Genomic DNA, 25,225 nt, shown 5'->3' on the forward strand with positions numbered 1-25,225 from the left:
CTAGCGGCTGCTACTTGGAGTTCTGTTCACACCTTTACAAAGCATTATCATTTGCCTCTCTACTCTAAGTCCAGGGCAGGCTTTGCCACTGCAGTTCTGCAGGGCCTTATAGCCGCGCCTAATGCCGTTTAGCTCCAGCCTCCCATCCATAGCTTTGGGATTCTACCCAAATGTAATGACTGCAACAGTGAAACACGAAGAACATAGTACAGTTGTGTACACTTACCATAAATGTAGATGTTCAAGTGTATTCATTGTTGCAGTCCAGGTTACCCACTCGCCATCCCCCTTTCATTCTGGAGTTTATCTTTCCTTCTCTATCTTCTACAACCTATGTGGTGTATTTGCTTGTAGATGAAGGTAAAGTTTGTATTGATGCATGTATATATAGCTTTTATATATATATTTTTGCTACCTTTTTGGGGCCACCTGGTATCGGGGGCAAGAAAAACTAAAGAAAATGGTGTTGGCTGCTTGTTTTATACCCCTGACGACCTGATGTCATGGAAGAGGAGACAGCAACCGACGCAGGACCCAAGACTTTGGAATTCAGGCCGACTGAGGGCAACCTGCCAGCAGGTTACCCAAATTTAATGACTGCAAAGTGAATACACTCGAACATCTACATTTATGGTAAGTGTACACAACTGTACTTTGTTAGTGCCCCTTTTTGGGCTGTGTGTATGTTTGTGTGAGTTACTTAGTTTAAAACAGCTCTTAGTTAATCAGTGTGCTTGTGTTGTGTAATGTCTGAAGATAAGGACAAGCATCCGAAGTCTGGGTTTAAAAAGTGCCTAGACTGCGGACAGAAAATGTCAGTCACAGATGCCCATGTGCAGTGTGTTTACTGCTTGGGTGAGGTACATCTACAGGAGTCTTGCAGCATATGTCATTCCTTTTCCACAAGAGTGTTAGCTGAAAGGAAGAGGAAATTGATTGATAGGGGTATCATTAAGCACCACTGTCTAACCAGGATGGAGCCAGTAAAGCATCCAAATCTTCTAAGTCTTCCACTGATCCTAGATCCAAGAAAGGAAAGAGGTCAGAAATTGTGGTGACTTCGGCTCCACTGCCCTCGGAGCCGACAGTTTGCTAATTTCGGAACCGGGACACAGCCTTGGAACCGGTTACCGAAAAATCTTCTTCCATGTTGCTCCATTCGGCTCCATCTGTCCACTCTTCCCGGTCCTCTGTCAGCTTATCTGATCTGGATATGGACCGGCTGGTTCAGAAACTCTTGAAGGCACCAGGCCTAGTTAAATTGCTGTCGGCTCAGACACATCCGTCGGAGCCGAAGACCACTACCCTTGAATTGTCTGCTCCTCCTCTGAGCCATATCGGGCCTTCGGAGCTGGAGGAGGCTGACCTGATGATCGTGAATCCCTTGGAGCCGATACCTGCTCCAGTGTCGTCAGCTCCATCTGCTCGGACATTCTCGGTGCCGACCGGGGACTCAAGGAGCCGACACTCTCCGGTCTGGTACGGGGATGATAGCCGCACCGACTTGTCAGTGCTGACTCTTCCTCTCGGGGCTTCGCCTCAGGTGAGCTCGGCTTTTACCTCGGGCTCAGAGCCCTTGGCTTCAGTGTGGGAGGAGATTGTGGCTCCATCTGAGCCATCGACTCCTTCCCATCGAAGCCGAGGTGCTTTCGATGCCATGAGGCGAGTGTGGTCTCCCAAGACTTGCTCATCTCAAGGTCTGGCCTCCTCTTCCCCTAAAGTGCCTGTATCTGTTTCTGTTTCCTCTGGTCCTCCCAAGCGTAGAGACCCAGAGCCTCAGGTAGCCCCACAGGGCGCTCCCTGCTCTTCTGAAACCTCTCCAGAAGTTCCCCCTGAAGAAGTTCCCAGGAAGAGATTATGCAAGAGCAGGCATTTGGACTCCCCCCAGGAGTCGTATCACATTGGACACCGACCTGGATGAATCTGAAGGGTCCCCCAGTTCCCCCTCTGAGGACATTACCTTTGCGGAGATTCTTGAAATCCTTAGACAGAGGGGTGATTGGCAGTCCAATAGCCCTACTGAGGACAAATTGTTTCTCCTGAAGGCATTTGGATCTCAACCTTCCACCTCTTGGGTATCTCCACCCTACGATGAGCTTATGGATCTGGTCTCTCCTAGGGTGTAGGAGTCTCCAGAATCTATGGAACCTGTTCCTCGGAGGCCTAATAAGTTTATTTCAGCCCCTGTTGATAAGCCCTTTTTGACCAAGGGAGTCCTTGTTGATGCCGTGGTGGTGGCGGCAGCCACCAAAAAGGAAATATCTGGGACTTCCTCATCTATCCATCTTCCTATTGGGAATCTAGGATCGTGGATAGATATGGGAAACACATGTTCAGTTCAGCGACTTTCTCACTCCGATCACTGAACTACTTGACACATTTTACCAGACTGCAGAGAGATCTCCTTAAGGAGTTGGGAGATACTCTTCGGGGTGCTGTAGCTTCGAGTGTATCCGATAAGATTGCCACTCATCTCTCTACCCCCAATACGATAGTCAACTCGTCCATGCATCTCATATCATACGCAGCTGATGGTTCGAGCAGAGCCGCAGGTACAGGAATCGATCTCTGTAGGCATGCCTGGATGCAACTCTGTTCCCTCACGGAACCCTTCAAGTCTTCCTTTAATAATACCCCATTTGACGGCTCATCCTTGTTTGGGCCAAAGGTGAAGGAGACTTTAACCAGGTGTGAGCAAGAAGGAAAGTCTGCCATCGGAGTCCATTTTTCCATCCCCACTCGACCCTTTCCCAAAGGTCAGAGGGGAGGAAAGATGTGGTTCCGGAAAGCCCAAGGAGCCTTTCAAGACACACATGGAGAGCCCCCCTCCAGAGGTAGAGGAAGGGGTTTCAGTGGAAGACGCCACCCTTGTGGCAGAGGGTGTCGGCAACACCAGGGTGACAGAGGTCACTTCTCTGGTCAATCCTACCAGCACTCCTGAAGGGAGGCCCGCCTGTCCTACGCTGAAGGCAGTCGGGGGGTCACTTATCTTTGTACCCCAAAGCCTGGATAAATATAACAAACGACAGTTGGGTACGAAGTATCATTTCCAGAGGATATTTCATACCATTCTCCACCCAGCCTCTTCCCGTCAAAAAAAATCCCAGACGTTCCACCCAGTCAAATTGGACAAGCAGCAATAGAGGTACGCCGATTGCTACAAAAAAGAGTCATCCAGCCAGTCCCAGCAGACCAGACTGGATTCAGAACTTACTCAAGGTTCTTTTTGGTTCCAAAGAAAACAGGGGACTGGAGACCCATTTTGGATCTCAGCAGACTCAACCAATTTGTGAGAAAAGAGAAGATGTTCATCGTGTTACCCTGCTGCAGTCATCACACTTGGGTTATCCTGTCGTCAGGCGGTCCCGCAGTCTGCCGGAATTCCAAAGTCTTGGTCCGGCGTCGGTTGCTGTCGCCTCTTCCCTGACGTCAGTGCACCAGGGGTATATATAATGCAACCGACGCCATTTTCTTCAGTCTTTCTTGCTGCACGGTGCCCGAAGCAGAAGCAGTTCGCAAGTGCCGGTCGGCCGACTCCTGATGGTCACGCTATAGTCCATACTCCCCTTGTTGGGGAAGGACAATTGGATGTGCTTGATCGATCTCAAGGATGCGTACTGCCACATAAAGATGGACAGACCATCCAGAGATCACCTGCGTTTCCGGCTGGGAGCCGATCATAATTTCCGAGCTCTGCCCTTTGGTCTCACTACAGTCCCCAGAGTGTACGCCAAGTGCATGGCAGTAGTCACGGCTCACCTGAGGCTTCTAGGATTCCAGGAGTTTCCGTATCTAGATGATTGGCTCCTTACCACCACCACCAGGCATCAACTTCTTCAAGCGAGAGAGGCTACTCTGACACTGTGCGATCAGCTAGGCATTACAGTCAACTTCGAAAAGTCTGCCTTGTTGCCATCGCAGCATATCATGTTTATAGGGACAGAACTAGACACGTCAACCACCACTCTTCGCCTTCCACCAGAAAGAATCTCTATTCTTCGCCAACACATCATGTCCCTAATATCAAAGAACAGAGTACCAGCAGCAGAGGTATTGAAAGTTCTGGGATTGATGGCGGCAGCTGTTCTAGCAGTCCCCTTAGCAAGGATGCATATGAGAATGCTTCAATGGCTTCTATTCATGCAATGGTCTTACAAAGAACTTCCAGTGAGTCACATGATCCTGATAAATTCCTGCAAGAAGCATCTTCAGTGGTGGTTGACATCTCTTCATGTCACAATAGGACATCCTTTCATGCTTCCCCCTCCAGTTGCCACTATGACCAGGAACGCTTCCCTGATAGGGTGGGGGGGCTATTTCAGGGAAAGACTGCCCAAGGCACATGGACAGATCAAGAGTCACTTCTGCATATCAATGTCCTTAGGATGAGAGTAGCACTTCTAGCGTTGCAATACTTTCAGGATTTTCTTCCTCTAGGGACAATTGCAATACAGACAGACAACATGTCAGTGGTCTGGTATCTGAACAAACAAGGTGGGACCAAGTCTTATCCCCTTTACCGAGAAGCCTTCAGAGTATGGCAGTGGGCACTGTCATCCCAGCGCTTTCTGTTGGCAACGCACATCCTAGGCAAATCCAACATAATAGTGGACAGACTGAGCAGAGCAATTTTGTTGGCCCACGAATGGTCCCTCAGACAAGAGATTGCGGACAAGATCTTCCGCAAATGGGGACAGCCTTCCTGCAACCTCTTTGCCAGTTATATCAACAACAAATGCAGAAGCTATTTTACCCTAATTCCCACACCAGGTCACTCCCCGAGGGATGCTCTTGTCCACGATTGGCCCCCAGGTCTCCTCTATGCATATCCACCAATCCCTCTGATATCCAAATTCTTACAGAAAGCAAAGTCGCTGGGATGGACAATCATCCTCATAGCCCCTCATTGGCCTTGGCAGATTTGGTTCCCGTTTCTTTATCCTCATATTCTGGAAGATCCAAGGATCCTGGACCCAGTTCCGGACTTGTTGACACATGCGTCAGGGGATCTTCACCCGTCATTGCAGACACTGAAGCTAACCGCTTAGCTGCTCCAATTCCCTGCATAGCCAGGCTCTATAATCTTTCCCATGACACTAGTCAGATTTTGTTGGCTTCCCACAAACCTTTCACCAGAAAATTGTATCGTAGTAAGTGGAAGAGATTTTCCATTTGGGCTTCTTCCCACAACATTGACTCTTATCAAGCGCCATTGTCTTCTATCTTACAATTCTTGACAGAAATCATCAACAGAGGAGCAGCGGCAGCTACAGTACGAGTACAATTAGCTGCTATATCTAATTTCCATCTAGGAATTGATGGTTTGAATATTACGGCTCACCAGTTGTCTAAGGCTTTTCTAAAAGGTTCCTTTCACATAAGGCCTCCAGTGAAGACACCTTATTCCCTCTGGAATTTGAATTTTATGTTATCTCGTATCATTCTTCCTCCTTTTGAGCCTGCATCATCTTGTGAGCTAAAATTCTTGCCATGTAAAACTATCTTCTTAGTAGCCATCACTTCAGCCCGTAGAGTGTCAGAGCTCCAAGCCCTTTCCATCAAGTCCCCTTACATGGTCTTCCATACTGACAGAGTATCTCTCAGAACTAATCCATCCTTTCTGCCCAAAGTATGTTCTGAGGTTAACATTAATCAAGTCATTGAGTTGCCTGTTTTCTTCCCTAATCATACCAACAAATTGGAATATATGTTGCATAAACTCGATGTTCATAGACAACTTAGACTTTATTTGGACAGAACCAGAGACATTAGGAAATCAGATCAGCTCTTTTGAGTCCTTTTCTGAGACCAGGAAAGGTAAACCAGTTGCTAAAACAACCCTGTCTAAGTGGCTGTCTGATTGCATCACCTATACATATGCTTGTCATAAAATGCCATTATCTTGTAAGGTAAAGGCTCATTCAACCAGAGCAGTTTCTACCTCGTCAGCCTTTCAAGCCAAATTGCATTTGGATAACATCTGTGCAGCAGCCACCTGGTCTAAACCTCATACTTTTATAACTAATTACAAAATGGATAAGGCCTCCAGGAACAGGGCTTCATTTGGTTCTATGGTTCTGAAGAGTGTACTGCCGTGAGCAACCCAAGATCAGGGTGCTAGGGATGCTACCCATCAGTGATGAATGAACGGCGAGATTGAACAACTTCACATAAAGAAGTTATGTACTCACCATAACGTTCCATGTGAGTTGTTCCATTTCGCCTTCATTCTCACGTCCCTCCCTCCTTCCCCCTGCTGGCTCACAGTTGACCTGGAGGCTGTCTTCATCCTGGTTTTTCGGTGTGTATTCATTCCTTGGTAGAATAATTATTGTACTATTATATGGTACACAGCAAACAAGATCTGAGGTAATTCCAGCAATGCATTGTGGGATAAGGGGTGGGGTCTCAAGCTACTGGAGAACATTGAGCTTGCTAGTTGGCCGTGTCTGAGCCGAGGATCGGCTCCAAACCCATCAGTGATGAATGAAGGCAAGATGGAACAACTCACATGGAACATTATGGTGAGTACATAACTTCTTTTTTTTGCTGAATCTGCAAGTAAAATATAAAATGAAGATCTACATCTGCTTTAATATGGCTGCATTTCTAGGCCTATGCAAAGAGAATACTGTATTTGTCTAACAAAATACATTTAATCTTTCAAGCATCCTACTTTTTTCTTTCACTTTTTAGCAGTTTTAATTTTTAGATAACTGGAGCTACCTGAGGAGGGAACCAGCTCAAACAAGTACTATATGTGTTTCCCACTGATTACTGATGGCATGGCTTTTAGTACTCTTGACAGGTATGTTAGCTTTCAGGTGCCAGGAAATATCCTACTCTCCCCATTAGGTTGTGGTCATGTCAAGTGCAGATCGAGCCGAAATATTTATAGATTACACGTTTGTCATCCTTTTCCAACTTTTTGCCATTGAAGAAAATATATTAAGCAATTAAATGCGAAAGTGTTTGGCTAATGGCATTCTTTAGTATGTCGTTTTTACCACTGTGTTAATATCTGCTTTGTTTTAATTGTCCTTGCACTCTGTAAACTGAACTATTGCAACAAATTGAATTTTGTTTTGAAAATTGTACTGTATAACTATTTTTTTTTTTTTTTTAAACAACTTATTTCACAGGATATCTTCAAGCAAGCAACTGAAGACAGACTTACAAGTGCCAAGGAGTTGCCTTACTTTGAGGGTGATTTTTGGCCCAATGTGCTGGAGGAGAGCATTAAAGAGCTTGAACAGGAAGAAGAAGAGAGGAAAAAGGAAGAGAACACAGCAGCCTGTGAAATTGACGATGTATGTAATTAATAATAGAAAGGAAAATGGTGTTTTGGATGCGATTTTTTTTTTTTTTTTTTTTTTTTTTTTTTTTATTTAATTAAGGTGAGACTGTAATGGCCTTTACCCCATAAATTTTCTCATTCTGCTTCTGATGGTATTTAAGCACTGTAGACATGGCTTTAGTCTTTGGTGTTGTTCATCATTTGAACAGAAGGTTAATTCATTTTCATGTTTTTTTTTTCCTGTGGTTCACAAGAATTTTATTTGCAGAACTGTAGACAAACTCACCTGTAGCTGTTGTGGTTCCAGATAGTTGCGATTAAAGGTGTTGTCCCTTTTTCTGTATGTCGAAGTTGCAAAACAGAGTTAAATGAACCCCTTTCCAGGGAACTGAAACATCCTATTGTACATTCTATGCTTATCTGCTGAGCTCATGCAAGGCCACGTTTATTCCCACCCTATCCCTATGATTAGTGTTTATAGCACATTTTTTGTGGGCTTACTTTTGTTTTGTAATATTTTACCTGTTCAGACTCGCCTAATTTACCATGTGATGCTGGTGCCGTATGTAATCGTTCATTTTATACACAGTTTTCATTTAGCGTTATAAAATTGACAAGCGTGAGTAAACCTAGTTTGTCAGTGAACTTTCTACTACTGAATGTTTTTCTTCAGGTAGAACCTTGTGAAAAGCAAGTTTGCCTGTTCACAGCACATAAAGTAAATTGCTTCAAAAGAAGAGAGAGAGAAACAAAATGGATATGGTATTTGCCATCATAAAGACTGCCCTCACATGCAACTCTAAATTAAAGCACAAAAAAAAACGAATCACATTTAGGAAAAAGACACCATGTTTGCCAATGGTAAAGATGGTTTGTGCATAAAGCTGTTTAAAACTGCACAAATCTAAGAAATTTAATTTCAGTAGTCATGTGCCAGTTGTAGTATATATGTTCATGCCTGTTAGAGAGTGTGTAACTTGTGTTTCTTGATAATACAGTAATACAGCTTTACCCACTGTCTGTCTGTCTTGTGGTTGCAAGCAAATGGAAATAGTACAAAGGTAATAGGGAGCAGGAGTGTGGTTTAAGTGCAGCAGGAGTTCTGCAGTTCTTTTAGCAGACTGTTGTGAAGCGTAAGTAGTGTTTACAAGATTTGAAAATTGTTGGCATTTGATTCTGAATTCTGCATTTTCTATATTTTTCTTTTTGGGGGGGTGGTTGATAAGAAATCTTTAAGTTGAACGCTATCTGGTTACAGCTCTCTGATAGATGTATACCTGCTTATGTGATGCCTAAGGTGGTTGCACAACTGCTTGGAAATTATTTTGCATTTAGTTGCTTCACTGTACTTTAAAAAGGATGGATTCATCTATTAGTGTAGCAAGTGGTCTTTATCTCACCACCATCAATCATCATCTTGCATATGTTATTCCTGCCTTTGAAAGTTCCCACTGTGTGAAGGTAACATTTACTTCTAATTGCCATACTCCAGATGTCTGTCTGTTATGTCTTGTACAAACACAGTTACTCAGTGTCATCTTTGGGCATAATATCAAGAGTGGTCCTAACTGTATGATTTTGAGTCATTTTCACTCCTGTTTTATATTGGCTCCTAAGTGCATATATCAGGCACTGAGGCAGGTAGTTACATCATCTGCCACACTAGGAGAGCAACTGAATTTCACAGTTTACTCTTTTCTGCTGCTTATACGTTATGGACCTTGGTCCTGATTTAAGTCATAATTCCAAAACTCAATGCCTGATGCAGCAGACCTTTTGGACTCTTTGTCTGGCTCTCTTGTAATAAGCCAAGATGCACATGTAATGTTTCTACTGTCTGGGAAAAGAAGTATTGCCAAAGACATAATTCTGGCCATAAATTTAAATTTAGAGTTATTGATATGGTTTATGTATCATGCAGGGGGGGTGATACTAATAACCTTTTAGAAACAAAGGAGTATGAGTGGATATTAAGATTGGCAGCTGATTATCCACCAGGTTTAAATTCTGCTGTTACACTGAAACCTGTTTTAACTAAAATACAGCGAAATTAATTGAATTAAATTAATATAGTTTATGAAAATGTAGTTAGGACATGAGTTTGATGTACAATATATGTATCAAAGAATTGCTTTTGAGAAATTTTTAACAGTATGAAGTTTTATGTATTACGTTTGTCACATGATTCAGGCTGCAAGTCATGTGATAGCTTTGGCTCCTATTTAAATGTGTGTTTTTTAATGAAACCTGTATTAGTATTGAAAAAGGGCTTGTAACCCGAAAGCTTTACTGAACATAAAGGTGATTTTTTTCTCAGCGTGTGTTGTGTTTTGGATTATCTTATATTGGTTCTTTCAGCAGTTTGTGTTCGTATTCAAAAGAAGTATTGCCAAAGTGACAGCATTTCATCCTGTGCACCAGCAGATATGCAGGGGGTGACCTCTGGCTTCCTTCACTACCAGAAGGATGACATCTGAAAGTTCCTCATGGGAGAATCAGTTGGAGGGTATGAGTTGCAGCCTTAGATCCATGTTAGAGCTTTTGTCAGAAGGCCAGTGAAACAGATGGCAGTCTGTTGTAAGATCCTTCAGGAGATAAGGTTGTTTTAGAAGCTGCCTTTCAGTCCCCATGTATTGTAGGCTTTCCCTCAGTTAGTAAGAACTTATGCCCCCTTTCATTTCAGCAGAAGAAAGGCTTGGAGGGGATGCCGTCATGACTCTAGCCTTGGGGGCAAGTCATAGAGTGTAGACACTGCCCTTTCCCCAGTTGATCACTGGATGAGTGTCCTTATGACCATCCTGCCAACTCCTGTAGTCTTCCTGATGTGGGTTGGTCATATATGGGGCCAAGGACTTATCTTTCTAGGTCCTTACCCTCACAAGCTTAGCAAGATTTAATTATCCAAAGTAGAATAAGCTTCATTGAATCTTCCCAAGCAAGGGTGCAGGTTGTGTGTCTTTTGACGTCATACAGATATTTCAGATCTGATACGGCCTGTCCATCCAGATGCAAGATTGCAGACATAGGGGGCATGGCTTGACACCAGCTGCAAGTCCACAGAAGACCTGTCAAGTTACTGCAGTGCTGCCATCTTCCTGTTACTCTGTGCCTGGTTCCTACCCATCACACTCCAGACCCCAGGCATATGATTTGGATCATGAGGGTGTGGTTCTTTCAAGTTTGCCCTAGTTTGTACAGCTCAAGACCTGAACATGTTAGACCTGAACATGGATGTGTCTTTGAGCTGTTTGCTTATCCCCATTACATTTGTTTAGCTCTCTTGCTACCTGTATAGAGATCTTTGGATAGACGCAGAGTTAACTGTTGCATCCGTCAAAAGGCCCATAAGGGGGATGATCTTTTTTTACTTGGAGAAGGCCAAGAGTTCGTCTTCCATTGTTTACTCATTCTGAAGAAGTTGGAAGGCTTTCTTCCTCTCCTGGACTATAGCAGTGTCAAGTAGAGTATCCATAAATACAGTAGATCAGGTTCTGTATTGTGTCTTCCTATGGTGAGTGCCTCTGCTGTTATTGGGTGTTTGAATGGTGTAGTTGGACTTTGATATACATTTTCTGCTGTATTGTCTTGTGAGGTCTCTTCAGGTTGTCGTGGTTGACTGTCACTTTAAGTACAAAGTACAGCTCCTTTGCTCCCCTCCACTTCAGTTACCTTGCCTTCTGCCAGACAAAAAAAGAGACTCGTCATCAGAGAAGTCATCTGACTCTGACTGTGAAGGAGAGGGACAAGACCTTGCATACTGCAGGCAGCTTTCCTGTTCCCTAAGGCATGACAGTGATGATGATGATTTATCTTTGGGCTCCCCAAGGATGATTAATTTGAAGGACCCTAACCTTAGTGAGAGATCATTTTAAATGGGAGACAGGAATTAACATTCACATAAAGGGTAGAACTGCTGGTGACTGGAGACCCCCACACTACACCAACCCCTCTTGTTTCTGAAGCATTTACAAATGCCTTTGAAAGTACTTATTTTGAGCAGAATTCTTATCCACTGGCACCCAGACAAGTCAACGAGAAGTAGAAATGCCTTTACAAAAATCTGGCAGCAGACAAAGCAGTCTGCCTGTGGAGCTAATGTACCTCCTGTTAGTAAGACCCTCGCAGCTGGTAAAGAAAGTGGGGTGATGAATAGATTCAGCTAAGAAGTTTTATACTTCTAACCTAAGCATTAGTCATTACTGCAAGACACTCATTGTAGTACCAGTTGAGGATATGGTAGGGGATATAGCAAAGGCATCCCTAAAACAGAGACTGCTGAAGCTGATTAAAACTACAGCAGAAGAAGAAGACAAGCATGCTGTCATGGGTGGGTAGGCTGTCATAGATTCTTGTAATAGGCAGCTGCCTTAGGTACAGTGGGCAGATCATGTGCATGGCTCAGAGGCCATATCCTGTCAGCGAATGTCAATGGACAGAATTTAAATGGTCCATTGAACAAATTCCTGTCATTTGGTCCTCCTTTCTAAGATTTTTTTTTTTTTTAAGTTAGTTGAAAACGGTAATGCTATGCAAATGGAAAAACATCTGTTTTGCTCACCAGTTCCTAAGTTCACTGAGAACTTTCCTGTCAAGCAGTGGCCTTTCCAATAGTCATGCTGTGAATAGTTTAATAATAAAAAGGCATTTAAAAAGAAAGTCCCTTGGATAGGTGTCAGTGGCCAGGGCAAGCATTAGGTTACAGGCAGGAGTAATGGCTCCTCCTCTCCAAGAGATTTCCCCCTCCAGTGTTGACTTTTTAAAAACGTCGACCACCACCACCATCCTCTCTCCACATTCTAGGTGAAAATGTTGCCCTTTTCTGAGAACAGTGGGTTAATCTGTCCACAGACATTTTGATGACAGAGCCGATTACTTCAGTATATAAAGTCAAATTCAGGTCCTTTCTGACTTTTATGAAAATATCTCCCTTTCCTCAGGACCAGGTCTCCTTGGCAGGGCCAGTTCTAGACCAGCGTCTTGCTTGTACTAACACGGTTCTGTAGAAAAAGAAGGAACAAGGTCCAATTCAAGACACTTCCAGGTCCTCAGGAAGGATAGAACTTGAAGACTGATTATAAATTTGTCAAAGATAAATTTACTTTTTAAATAAGAAACATCTTTATTAAATTATCACTTATGACATAGACAATCCATATAGACCAGTTTTTAGTTGCAAACGTTATACATCACGTATCTATCCAGTCATTGTCAGTCAAACATTACATACCCCATTCAAATCCTGCCTTCTTTTAAGTCTCATTCTTTCTCCAAAATGTTATTCTGCATGTATTGTTCCCACAATTCACATTTTTGCTGTGTAATTTGATCCTACCCTTTTCTAAAAATCCCATTTCCAGTTATTTTATCTCTTTTATACTCACTACTTCTAGTACAGATGGTTTAGACTTAGATTTTTATTTTTTAGTAATTGCTTTTTTTGCAGCTTTCCTAATTAGACTCCGCAAGCCCTTACTATTCCAATTCTATCATAGCTCAAAAAATCATTTCCTTAGTTACACCAGTTTGCTCACCCAGTATTTTTGATAGAGTAGTTTGCAGGAAATGTTTAAAGTCTGCCGACTCATTATACTCCCAAAAATGTGTTCCTAGTTACCGGTTTCTTCCCCTTCACACCTCCAACATTTGCTATCTACCTGAGGAAAAATTATGTGGAGTCTATTTGGGTTATAAAAATATCCATGTAAGCACTTCCAAGCGAATATACCAAATCTTCTAGACTTTGTTGCACATTTGGGAGTCATATATGTATCCCCCATTGTTTCTTTGATTGCTTAAGGTTGGGAGGGTGCCTTAATGGTTAAGGTGTTTGCCTTGCAAACACAAGGTGCAGGGATTGAGTCTCACAAGGGATAATTGGCTAGGCTTAAAATGGCTCGCAAGGGCAGTTAGCTTAGTACTAATCTATGAACCTATGAACCTTATCCACTCTTTCTTTCCAATCCTTAATAACTTCCTGTGATTGATTCTTATATTTATCGTGCAATATTTTATATGCTTTACTAATTATCCTTTTTTTAACAGCAACTTCTCTTCTAGATTACTCTACCAGTGCTTGTCTTTCACTTAGGATCCCCCTGTTTCTTTCTCTTTGCCTATACTCTGATATCAATTCTTGCTTGGGAAGGCAATCTTGAGTCTGTAATCCAAATAAATTCTTGGCCTCTTCCCATTATATTATCTGTCCGTCTGTAATTATTTGCTCCCAGTACCTTGGTTCCTTTGGAGTTTTCTCACAAATTCCAGCCCCCTGTTGCCTATCATGTGTATACCTAATTGCAGTCATCCCTATCTGCAGAATCTCCTTTCTCCAGTCCCATGTTAGCTTAGTTTTTATGAATATAATATTCTGTATAGGTATTATTATTCTCCTTAAGGATCTATTCTTAATTCAAAATCCCAGTCTTTCCTTGTTTCTTGAGCTTCCTCGTTTTGTTATATTTTCCACTTTGAATTTTAACTTTCTGCTTGTGCTATGTATAAGAACCTTAACGGTGTAGCTCTGAAATACCCCTTCAAATCAGGTAATCCCAAATCACCTTGTTTTATTGGAATGATCAGCTTATCCTACTTGACTCTTGCTGTCTTCCCCTCCCAGATAAAATCCTTCATCTCTTTAATTGCTGTCTTCAACTTCTCCTTTGTTTGATACAAATATGTCTGACCTGTCTACAGTAAACTAAATGAACTAAAAATATTTTGATTGCTTGTATCTTGCTGTCCATATCCATAAAACAGAGCTTCCAATTTCTAAGTCTTTGTATTTTTTGTTTAGTATCTTCCCACATATCCTTAGCTGCCATAACAGAAACCTTTATACTCCATACTCCCAAGTACTTCATTTTGTCATGTCCCCATAAATGTGGGTATTGCTGAACCAATTTGTGTGTGGGTATATACACTACAGCTATTACCTTTATAGGGTTCATAGGGGTTCATAGGTTTGTACTAAGTTAACTGCTCTTGCGAGCCATTTTAAACCTAGCCAATTATCCCTTGTGAGACTCGAACCCTGCATCTTGTGTTTGTAAAGCAAACACCTTAACCATTAGGCCACCCTCCCAACCCTTGTTTTAGCTTCATTATTGTTGTATCCTAAAAAGACTTGAAACTGTCTCCAAATGTTCCACAACACTGAAATGTCCTTTTCTGGTTTTATCAGGTATTTACTAATATCATCTGCAAATAAAGCCTTCTTTTCTTGACTACCATACCAATTATATCCTCAAGTTTTTGAGTCCCCTATTTTCTTTGCCAGTTTTTCTAAATATAATATGAATAACAAAGGGGAAGTAGGACACCTTTGCGTAGTTCCTCTGCTCAAACAGAACTTATCAGAAAGGAACCCACCCACTTAAATTTCACCTCTGATCTCTCATATACCCTCCTAATCAACCTTATAATTTTATCAAGGAATGTAAAATGCTTCCATTGCCCTGCTAATAAAATCCCAGCATACTCTGTTGAATGATTTCTTTGCAAGAGGACCCACCAACAACAGTGATATTTTCTTACAGTCTGCTTCCCTCTGTGTTGTCAGTGTTCTATTAATATTGTCAAATGTTTACCTCACCTCCACAAAACAACATTGATCCATATCTATCAATGTTGGCATCACCTTTGTCATTCTTTAGCCAGTATAGACATAATCACTTTTTAATCATAGTTTAGAATTGAAATTGGCCTATATGAAGCTGGATCTGAAGGGCCTTTATCATCTTTAGGTATTGCATCCACCACCGCTTTCTTCCAGGATGTTGGTGCTTCTCCTCCTTTTAAAATACTGTTAAATAAAACCTTTCAGATCTTTATCATTTTTCCCTCCTAGCTTCCAAACTTCACAGGAATACCATCTATTCTTGGAGACTTTTCTATAGATTGGTTATACATCAACATTTTTATCTCATCTCTTCATATTTTGTTAGTAATTGAGCCTCATCTACCGCTAATGTTGGCATATTTAATTCTTCCATAAACATTTCCATTTGTACCTTTTCTTGATTTCCATATTTCTCTGCTTTATACGGATTTTCATAAAATTTTCTAAACATTTCTCGTGCGGCTACAGGATTTGTGGTTGTCTTCCTTGTTATAGGTTCCATAAGCTTGCTGACAACCCTTTCTGCTTTCTGTTTCGTGAATCATTGTGCTAAAAGTTATTGTGCTCAGAAGTTATCAAAAAACAGTTGCTTAACAGCAATCTTTCTAAACGTATGCATATTATTGAGGTAGGTGTTCTGCCTTTTTGTAAGCATTTGTTATTGCACTTGAGCTCAAAACCAGTTTGTTTTTCATTAAGAGGGCTTTTCTGCACTCCAGTGGGAACAGAGGGCTGATTCAACCCATCCGAGTTGGAAGCTGCTGGTGGGAGGCATATTGTGTCTTTATTTGATTGGCCAGAAGGCGTAACCGTGTAAAAATCTTTCATCCTGCTGGTGTAAAAGTCTTGCATTTTTGCATTGCAGTTACCAGTGCTTTGTATATAAGCAAACCTCTCCATTTTAAAATCCTGTATAGGAAACTCTCTCCATAGTCTCACACTGTTCATAGCTGCTTGAAGAGCTGCCACTTTGTGCAGAGGGCAGCACCACTGCAGGTCATCTAATAGTATACTGCTAAACACTCTAATTCACTTAGACCTTGAAGTGACTCTCCCCTACGCCTTCCCGTCTACCAAGGCTCTGGTATGATGGATAGCTGCTTGCCTGTCATCCCTGTTTTCTGACTTGGTGGATATGGGCATCCTGAGGCAGTGTAGTAACTGTTCACTGACAACCATTTAATTGTAATCTTAGAACAGACAAAGAGTTGTGTGAGTTGTAGATACACAATGTCATTGGAGGCAAAACTCTCCTATACACCCATGAAAAGTACAAACCAGGTTGTTGGTGTTACACCCAAAACTAAGGAGCAAACACATAGACCCACATATGCCAAGGTACTCACTTGTAATCTACCCAAACCTCCTAAAAGCATTTCTTAGTGGCCCTGCACACACACAAAAAGACCTCACAAAACACATAACTCTGAAAAATAATAGTAGCACACTTCCAAGCCCATAAGGCAACACACACCACACAGCCAAACAGTCTAGTTATTGGGGATTCCATTGTAAAACATACTGTTGTCCCCCATAGCAGGCTAAACAAGGAGAAGATCACAGTATCTGGAACCAGGATCTGCCAGATTAGGCATACACTTAGGTCTTTAAACCACAAGTGCCTGTATGACACAGTCAAAGTCCATTTGGGCATAAACAACCTAAAATGTACCTCACTGGATTGTATGAAGAGAGGCATGACAGAGCTCTCTGAATACATGTCCCAGGCAGGTATGAATCTAGCCTTGACTGGGATCCTACCTTCACCACTGATGATGCCACAGTACCACCAAAAAATGATTGACTTCAACAATTGGCTTAGTTTCTGGTGTCAAACAAGGGGATCCATTATCTGTCAGCCTGGGGAGACATGATCATCAAACCACGATGCTTTGCCAGAGATGGTTTGCAGTTGTCACCACTTGGCTTCTGGACACAGGCAAAAACTTTATCTAGGCCCATTGTGCCTTTTTTAGGCATTGCCAAGTTGCTAAACCCTCAAGCATAACAAAAATCACTCAAGACTATCTAAAGGTACTGCTGCTTAATGCTAGGAGTGTAAATAAAAAAACTGTACTCCCTGGAAGCACTCCTAACCCTGGAGAATCCAGACATATGTGCAGTCACAAAAACATGTTTCAGAACCATGGAAAGCACTATGGCTGTCAAAGGCTACAGTGCCTTTCATACATTTTGATCCCTCTCAGCTCAAGATAAAACAAAGGGGAGAGGTGTCTCAGTGTTCATAAAGGGTAAATACACTGCTGGACAGGTCCAACAGCATGACTCACTTGAGCTACTTCATACCCAGCTAACCATAGGTGCAACCCCCTGTTGTATTCTTGCTAGTTAGAAATCCCCTAACATGAGTCTGGAAAATTACACCCCTTACCTAATCCTACTGGTATCTGTTAACATTAACCCTTACACCATACTTATGGGTGACTTCAACTACCCCTCCATAAACTGGGAGACTTATGTGACCCATAATTCATGTACTCAGAGGTTTTTGGACTTTGTTAATGCAAACACCCTGGAGCGAGTATTTAGCTCCCCAACTGTAGGTGCAAATATCCTAGACCTAGTACTCACAAACATGAGGGATGCTGCTCCTTCCCATGCATTAACCCCTGCCTGGTAAGATCTGACCACAAAATGATCTCCTTTAGTATTAAAACTAACCCAGAGCCCCCATCAAAGTCCAAACCTGGTCAGAACATTGCTAAGGCCAGTTACCTCAAACTAAGTGACAGCTTATTAAACTTCAAAGCCTCTCCGATCCTGCATAACGCTGACAAAGTCTAAAAAAGTAGTATGCCACTGATGCTCCTCTTGAAATTTTTATTGCAACCTTAGAAAATAAGCTAAAAAGTAGAAGTAGATTAGCGGTTTCATCCATATTACATATTAATCTTATGAACTTAATCAAAAACATTGCTGGTTTAAATATTATGTACTTATTTATCTATTCGTATGTTTTAGAATGGTTTTAATATTTCAATGAAATATACAGTATTGTTTTTAAAAGGGGGAGGGGAAGGTGGCGTTATTTTGAAGCTTGATGTATAGTTTGTTATGAAGGTTTATTCAAACCAGTGACGACGTGATGTTTTTATCTGATAAAACGAACACAATGCTGGCAGTGGAATAAAGAAAGTCGTATCTTATGTTAAGTGCTTCTTGTTTACTTCATTAATAAACTTCATCAGACAAAATCAGTAAAACACAATTAGAACACTTGTATACTTCAAAATTTGGTGCCCTTTTTCTACTACAGGAAATGACATCAGGAACCTAAATAATATGCTATTTCCCCCATTGCATGTACCATTATTCATAAGTAAACAAATATGTATACATATTATTAAACATTCTAAATACACAAATTACATACAAAATGTGCAACTATATTAATTAAAAATTATTAGCTGCCTAAGAAGTTAAATAAGTATACATTTATATGTTGTTGTTGTTGGTCTTTCGGCTTTTCCCAGTTAGGGGTCGCCACAGCGGAACTCCGGTCCGCTAATGATTGGCAGTCAGTTTTTATGGTGTCGAGTTGCCAGCCCGACGCCCAACCTTCAACGAAGGCATGCCCATTCAACGCATGCCTTTCAAATGCCCACTCGACATTGGGGAGGACATGCAGACTCCACACAGAAGGCACTCCCAACCCAAGCCAAGAATCGAATGGGAGAACCTCTTTCTGTGAGGCAACAACACTACCGCTGCACCACCGTGCAGTAAAAAACAACAAGCTTAAATATTCAATGTTAAGTTGTCAATCTCGCCTTCATTCTTGCTGGATGGGTTCGGAGCCGATCCTCGGCTCCGACTCGGCACTTGCTAAGCTCGAGAGTCACTTTTACCAGCTCGAGGCAGCCCCATATCCCATGATGCAAGGCGGTAATTACCCAGATCTCGTTTGCCGCTTCGCTGATGAGGTTAGTCTTTTTACCAGCTCCTGGTAAATTATATTTTTCTTGCTATTTGTCAGGTTTTAGGTGTCTCAAACCCTAATTTATAGTCTTTATACCCTTCAGTGTACTTTATTCACTTAGCTCCATACCCATTTCCCCTTAGTTCACTTAGTTTTAGCGTATTCGGGCCTTAGGCCTTTCCCACCCTCACAGTTCCTGTCAGGATTTCCCTCAGGTGTGTGTGTGTTGTGTCACTCTTATAGTAATAACTAATTATTATTATTAGTTATTTATAATTTTTATTTGTTAGTGTCTTGTTTGGACTGATTGGTGCGTGTGAGTGTTTTAGGACTGAGATATGTCCAAAGATACTAGGGTCTCAGTTTTCAAGAAGTGTGACTTGTGCTGTCAGAAGATGTCTCTGACAGACAGTCACACTTCTTGTATTTATTGCCTGGGACCCCTACACCTGCAGGACTCCTGAGCTATATGTCATTCTTTCAGCCAGAGAGTCCTGCAGGAACGTAGAAATAAGTTGATCCTCAGGGATCTTCTTACACCAGAAAGCTCCCCGGCTAAAGTCGGCTCCGGGAAGCCCTCCAAACCTTCCAAGACCCAGGCTTCGGTGTCCAAGTCTATGGTCTTGGTTCCGACTCCGCCGGAGTCAACATCGGCTCCGTCCGGAGCCGATTCTTCCTTGTTGGAAGTTTCTGTACCGGCGCCAGTTGGCTCCGATACCCTGGCTTCAACACCTGTGTCGGCTCCGTCTGGAGCCGACACCCTTGCGTCGAAGCATGTCTCGGCTCCGTCTGGAGCCGAGATATCTTTGTCTCCTCTCGGAGCCGACAAGTTGTCGGCTCTGCCTGGAGCCGAACGTTCTTCGGCTCCGATGGCTCCATCCAAGAAGAGGTCTAGATCTCCTTCTTTGGAGTCTATACACTCTGCTGCAGCCTCTCCCTTGCTTTCGGAGCGGAGCCATCGGAGCCGATCATCGAGATCGTCCAGGCTCTCAGACCATGACTTAGAGAGAGTGGTGAGTAGGCTATTAAAATCACAGGCACTAGCCCAGATGCTCCATAGCCCGTCTCATCAGACGTCAGCTATTCTACACCCCCCTGAGATTCCTCCTTCGACTCTCTTACAGAGTTCGGAGCCGGAGATTATTGGTACCGTGACTGTTGCTGCTTCGGAGCCGATACCACACCTTTCGGCTCCGTCGTCTTCGACTCCTATCTCCTCCTTGAGACCTTCCTTGGAGGGATCCGGGCGTCGGGCTTCCCTGGTCGGCTCCGAGGGGGCGAGTGGCATCGGACCCTTGTCCGACCCCGTTCTCCCTCTTGGAGCTTCGGCCTTGGTGAGCTCGGCCCCGACATCTGCTTCGGAGCCTTCCCTTTTGGTGGGACCAGGGATCCCTGTTTCTTCGGAGCGGGATCTCTCGGCCCTCCCTAGAAGGGGAGCCTTCGAGGTGATGAGGAGTGTGCTAGCCCCAGAGCTTAGCCAGCAGTCGGTTCCTTTAGCTCCTCCCTCTATGGTGCCTGTAGATGCCTCTTCCCGCTCTCTTGCTCCCGGACCCAGAGATCCATCGCCCCAGGTTTCCCCATTGGGAAGGACTTCCTCTTCCGAGGTTTCTCCTGATCCTTCAGGTGAACCCCCGTGTAAGAGGACCTGCAAGAGGAAGCATTTAGACTCCCCTGAGTCTACAACATCAGATACCGATTTAGATGAGTCGGAGGGGTCCCCAAGATCTTCCTCTGAGGATGTCTCCTTTTCAGACATCCTTGAACTCCTGAAACAGAGGGGGAACAGGCCCTCCATTAATCCCTCCTAGGATGAATCGGTATACCTGGATTCTTTTGGATCTAGACCCTCCACCTCCTGGGTGTCTCCGCCTTTCAACCCCCTTATGGAAGTCATAGCTCGAAAGGCGTGGGCATCTCCTGATTCGGTGGAACCAGTCCCCAGGAGACCTTCAAAGTTTATCACGGCCCCCGCTGAAAAGCAGTTTCTTACTAAGGGTGTCCCGGTTGATGCCATGGTGGTGGCGGCCGCCACCAAGAAGGAACTTGCAGATCCTTCCGTGCCAGTCCATCCGCCTAACAAGGAGTCTAGGACCATGGACAGGTATGGCAAGCGGATGCTGTCTTCAACGACCTTTGCTATGCGTTCGCTGAATTATTTGTGTCACTTCACCAGACTTCAGAGAGACATCCTCAAAGAGCTAGGTGAAGTAGTACAGGATCCGTCAGCAGCAGGGGCTCAAGAAAAGATTGCCTCTCAGCTGGGAATCCTAAATTCCATAACCAACTCCTCCATGCGGCTCATTTCTTATGCAGCCGATGGGGCGAGTAGAGCTGCAGGCACAGGAGTGGCCCTCCAACGTCAGTCCTGGATGCGGCTCTGTAATTTTGCAGACCCCTTTAAGGCGTCCTTCACAAACTCTCCCTTTGATGGGACAACGTTGTTTGGCCCTCAGGTGAAGGACACTTTAACCAGGTGCAGCAGGAAGGCAAGACACTTTCTGCCGTAGGAGTCCGTTTCTCCACTCCTTCCAGACCTTACCCCAAAGGTCAGAAGGGAGGGAAAATGTGGTTCCGGAAATCACAAGGAGTTACGCCTGACACACGTGGTCAGTTTACCCCCAGAGGCAGAGGGGGTAATAATAACAGACGCCGCCCTAGGGGCAGAGGGGGTCCGCAGAACCAGGGCTCCAGAGAGCCTCTCTCTGACAAGCCCTTCTAGCATCTCTGAGGTGTTGCCCGACTGCCCACCCTTGGAGGCAGTCGGGGGAAGATTGTCGCTGTACCCAGAAGCCTGGCTTTCCCTCTCTCAAGACAAATGGGTACAGTCGATCATATCCGAGGGTTACAAGATTCCTTTCGAGGAAAGCCCCATCCCTCAAAGAGGTTCCCTTCCAGATGTACCACCCGGTCTCAGGGAAATTGCAAAATTAGAGGTGTCAAAGCTTCTAAAGAAAAGGGCCATCCAGCCAGTACCAAAAGATCATTTAGAGTCCGGAATCTACTCAAGGTTCTTTTTGGTCCCCAAAAAGACGGGAGACTGGAGACCAATTTTAGACCTAAGCAGGCTCAACAAGTCTGTCAAAAAGACAAGATTTCGGATGGTCACACTTCAATCGATTTTGCCCTTTCTGGGCAAAGACAACTGGATGTGCTCCATAGACCTTCAGGATGCGTACTATCATATAAAGATTCACAGACGCTCCAGAAGTTTTCTCCGCTTTCGGCTGGGGACCAGTCATTTTCAATTCAGAGCCCTGCCCTTTGGCCTCACTACAGTCCCCAGAGTGTTCACCAAATGCATGGCAGTGGTCACGGCTCACCTGAGACGTCAAGGATTCCAGGTGTTTCCGTATCTCGACGACTGGCTCCTCTCAGCCACCACCAGGCATCAACTTCTCCAAGCCAGAGATTACACTCTACGTCTCTGCGGTCACTTAGGAATTTCAGTCAACTTCGAAAAGTCTTCCTTGTCGCCCTGCCAATCTATTACCTTTATAGGCGCAAATCTAGACACTACTCGGATGTCAGCAAACCTAACAAGTCAGAGAATCCTAGATATCCAAAACCACATTCGGATCATCCTATCCAGCAACAAGTTGCAAGCCAGGTTGGTCCTGAAAGTGTTGGGCCTCATGGCAGCTGCCATAACACTTCTTCCTCTGGCCCGCTTTTACATGCGTCTCCTACAATGGATGTTGTTCACCCAATGGTCCTTCCAGCAGCTTCCCATGCTTCACAAGATTCTGGTGACACAGACCTGCAAGAACCATCTATCCTGGTGGATTTCCTCTCCTCTAGTTCATCAGGGCAGACCATTTGTTCCCCTGACCCCGGTAGCCACGGTTACTTCGGATGCCTCCCTGATCGGGTGGGGGGGGGGGCATTATCAGGGCAGGATGGTTCATGGCACGTGGCAACCGTTCGAATACCACCTGCACATAAATGTCCTAGAGATGAGAGCAGTGCTTTTAACGTTGCAAGCCCTCAACGACTTTCTCCCTTTAGGGACTATTGCAGTTCACACGGACAACATGTCCGTGTGGTACATCAACAAGCAGGACTGAACCAAGTCCTATCCCTTGTGTCGAAGCTCTCAGACTTTGGCAATGGGCGATCTCCTCTCATCGGTTTCTGGTAGCAACGCATATCCCCGGGAAAACCAACATAATAGCGGACAGATTGAGCAGAGCTATTGTCATGCCTCACGAGTGGTCTCTCAAGCAATCCATTGTGGAGGAGATTTTTCAGAAGTGGGGCCGCCCATGTTGCGATCTTTTTGCTACACCCCAAAACAGCAAATGCCCAGACTTCTTCTCTCTCTTCCCACTTCCGGGCCATCCCCCCAGAGACGCTCTTACCCAAGATTGGCCCCGGGGACTTCTTTATGCTTTTCCTCCCTTTCCTTTGATACCACAAGTACTCCAGAAAGCTACCGTCTTGAGAGCCAAAATGATTCTCATTGCCTCTTACTGGCCTCGACAAATTTGGTTCCCGTTCCTTCATCGCCATCTTTTGGCGCGGCCTTGGCATCTGGACCCAGTTCCAGATCTTCTGACCCACCAGTCGGGTCAACTGCATCGGTCAGTTCCTTCCCTCAACCTCACAGCTTGGTTGCTCCACTTCCTTCCTTAGCCAGGCTTCCTATGATCTCTAACCCCGTTAGAGATATCATAGTAGCTTCTCTTAAGTCCTCTACCAGGAGGATTTATTCTAGCAAGTGGAAACGCTTCTCTTTTTGGGCAAAATCTAAGAACATAGACCCCTTTACTGCCCCTATTCAGTCGGTCTTAGATTTCCTTGCGGAAATTTTTCACTCAGGTTCTTCGTCTTCCACAGTCAAAGTTCAGTTGGCTGCAATCTCGAACTTCCATGTCGGCTTTGCAGACCACAACATTATGTCCCACAAACTTTGTAAAGCCTTTCTCAAAGGAGTGTTCCTTCTTAAACCCTCTGTTAGAGATCCTCCACCACAGTGGGATCTAAATTTAGTGCTGACATCCTTGATACTTCCCCCTTTTGAACCGGCTGCTTCATGTTCATTAAAGTTTCTTTCTTGGAAGACACTTTTTCTAGTCGCTATTACCTCGGCTAGAAGAGTGTCTGAACTTCATGCCCTCTGTGTTCGTCCCCCTTATTTGGTCTTCCACAAAGACAGAGTATCCTTGAGAACCAACCCATCCTTTTTGCCCAAGGTTGCTTCTAAGACAAATTTAAACCAATCCATTGATCTCCCTGTATTTTTTCCAAATTATTCTAACAGGGCGGAACAAAAATTGCATTATTTAGATGTTCATCGCCAACTTAGATATTACTTGGACAGAACAAAGCAATTTAGGAAGTCCGATCAGCTCTTCCTGTCTTATGCTGAAAATAGAAAAGGTCTCCCTGTTTCTAAAGTGACCTTATCTAGATGGCTATCTTCCACCATTTCTGACATTTATCAGCTTAGGGGCAAACAGCTGAACTCAAAACCTAAAGCTCATTCCACAAGAGCTCTAGCCACTTCTACAGCCTTTCAGGCTAGACTACCCTTAGATACTATTTGTGCAGCAGCCACTTGGGCCACTCCTCATACCTTCGTTTCTCATTACAAATTGGATTTGGCCTCCAGGGACAAGGCAAGCTTTGGTTCCACTGTTCTCAAGAGTCTATTCCATTGAGCCACCCAGGACAGAGGTGCTAGGGACGCGGTCCCATCCAGCAAGAATGAAGGAGAGATTGACAACTTAACATTTAGAAGTTATGTACCTACCATAACGTTCCATGTTAGTTGTCTTCTCTCGCCTTCTTTCTTGCATCCCTCCCTCCTGTCCCCCAAGCCTGGACAGACCTTGATCTCCCCTTTTCTCTGGAAGATTTTTCTTCCTTGGACACCAGATAGTTCTTGTCCTTGATTACCTGGTTTCCATTACAGCCTTTTTAGGTTAGTGCTTTTCTTTCCTTAGTGGAAAGTTTTTATAGGCAGTTTTTTCCTCTAGATACCAAACGAGATCTGGGTAATTACCGCCTTGCATCATGGGAAATGGGGCTGCCTCAAGCTGGTAAAAGTGACTCTCGAGCTTAGCAAGTGCCGAGTCGGAGCCGAGGATCGGCTCCGAACCCATCCAGCAAGAAAGAAGGTGAGAGAAGACAACTAACATGAAACGTTATGGTAGGTACATAACTTCTAATTTTTTGTCACTGAAAAAATAGCAAAGGACAAAAGAGGGGGACCTTGTGAAGAAGTAGTGGGGGTCTGGGAATTATGGTGGCAACTACAGTGTAATGCCACTGTGTTTCCAGGCATTAATGAATACATTTCCATTAGTAGTATTTTAAAAATAGGAACCTTATATGCTATAAGATGATTGTTGGTTTTAAGTTGCTTTAA

At 43.8% G+C, this 25,225-nt stretch overlaps 1 protein-coding gene across 1 annotated transcript in view; it reads left to right on the forward strand.

Moving 5' to 3' along the window:
• The window catches only part of LOC122816509 (CREB binding protein), a gene marked incomplete in the record, with an annotated part of 4,149,155 nt that overhangs the window by 4,070,122 nt on the left and 53,808 nt on the right, over window positions 1-25,225 (forward strand). Inside the window, 1 exon segment of the mRNA XM_044089341.1 lies at window positions 7,143-7,310. Within this exon segment, the coding sequence (XP_043945276.1) occupies window positions 7,143-7,310 (168 nt within the window).

Source organism: Protopterus annectens, chromosome 12.part0 (assembly GCF_019279795.1).
Source record: "Protopterus annectens isolate FY-2018-M chromosome 12.part0, PAN1.0, whole genome shotgun sequence".
NCBI classification, from domain to species: Eukaryota; Metazoa; Chordata; order Ceratodontiformes; family Protopteridae; genus Protopterus; species Protopterus annectens.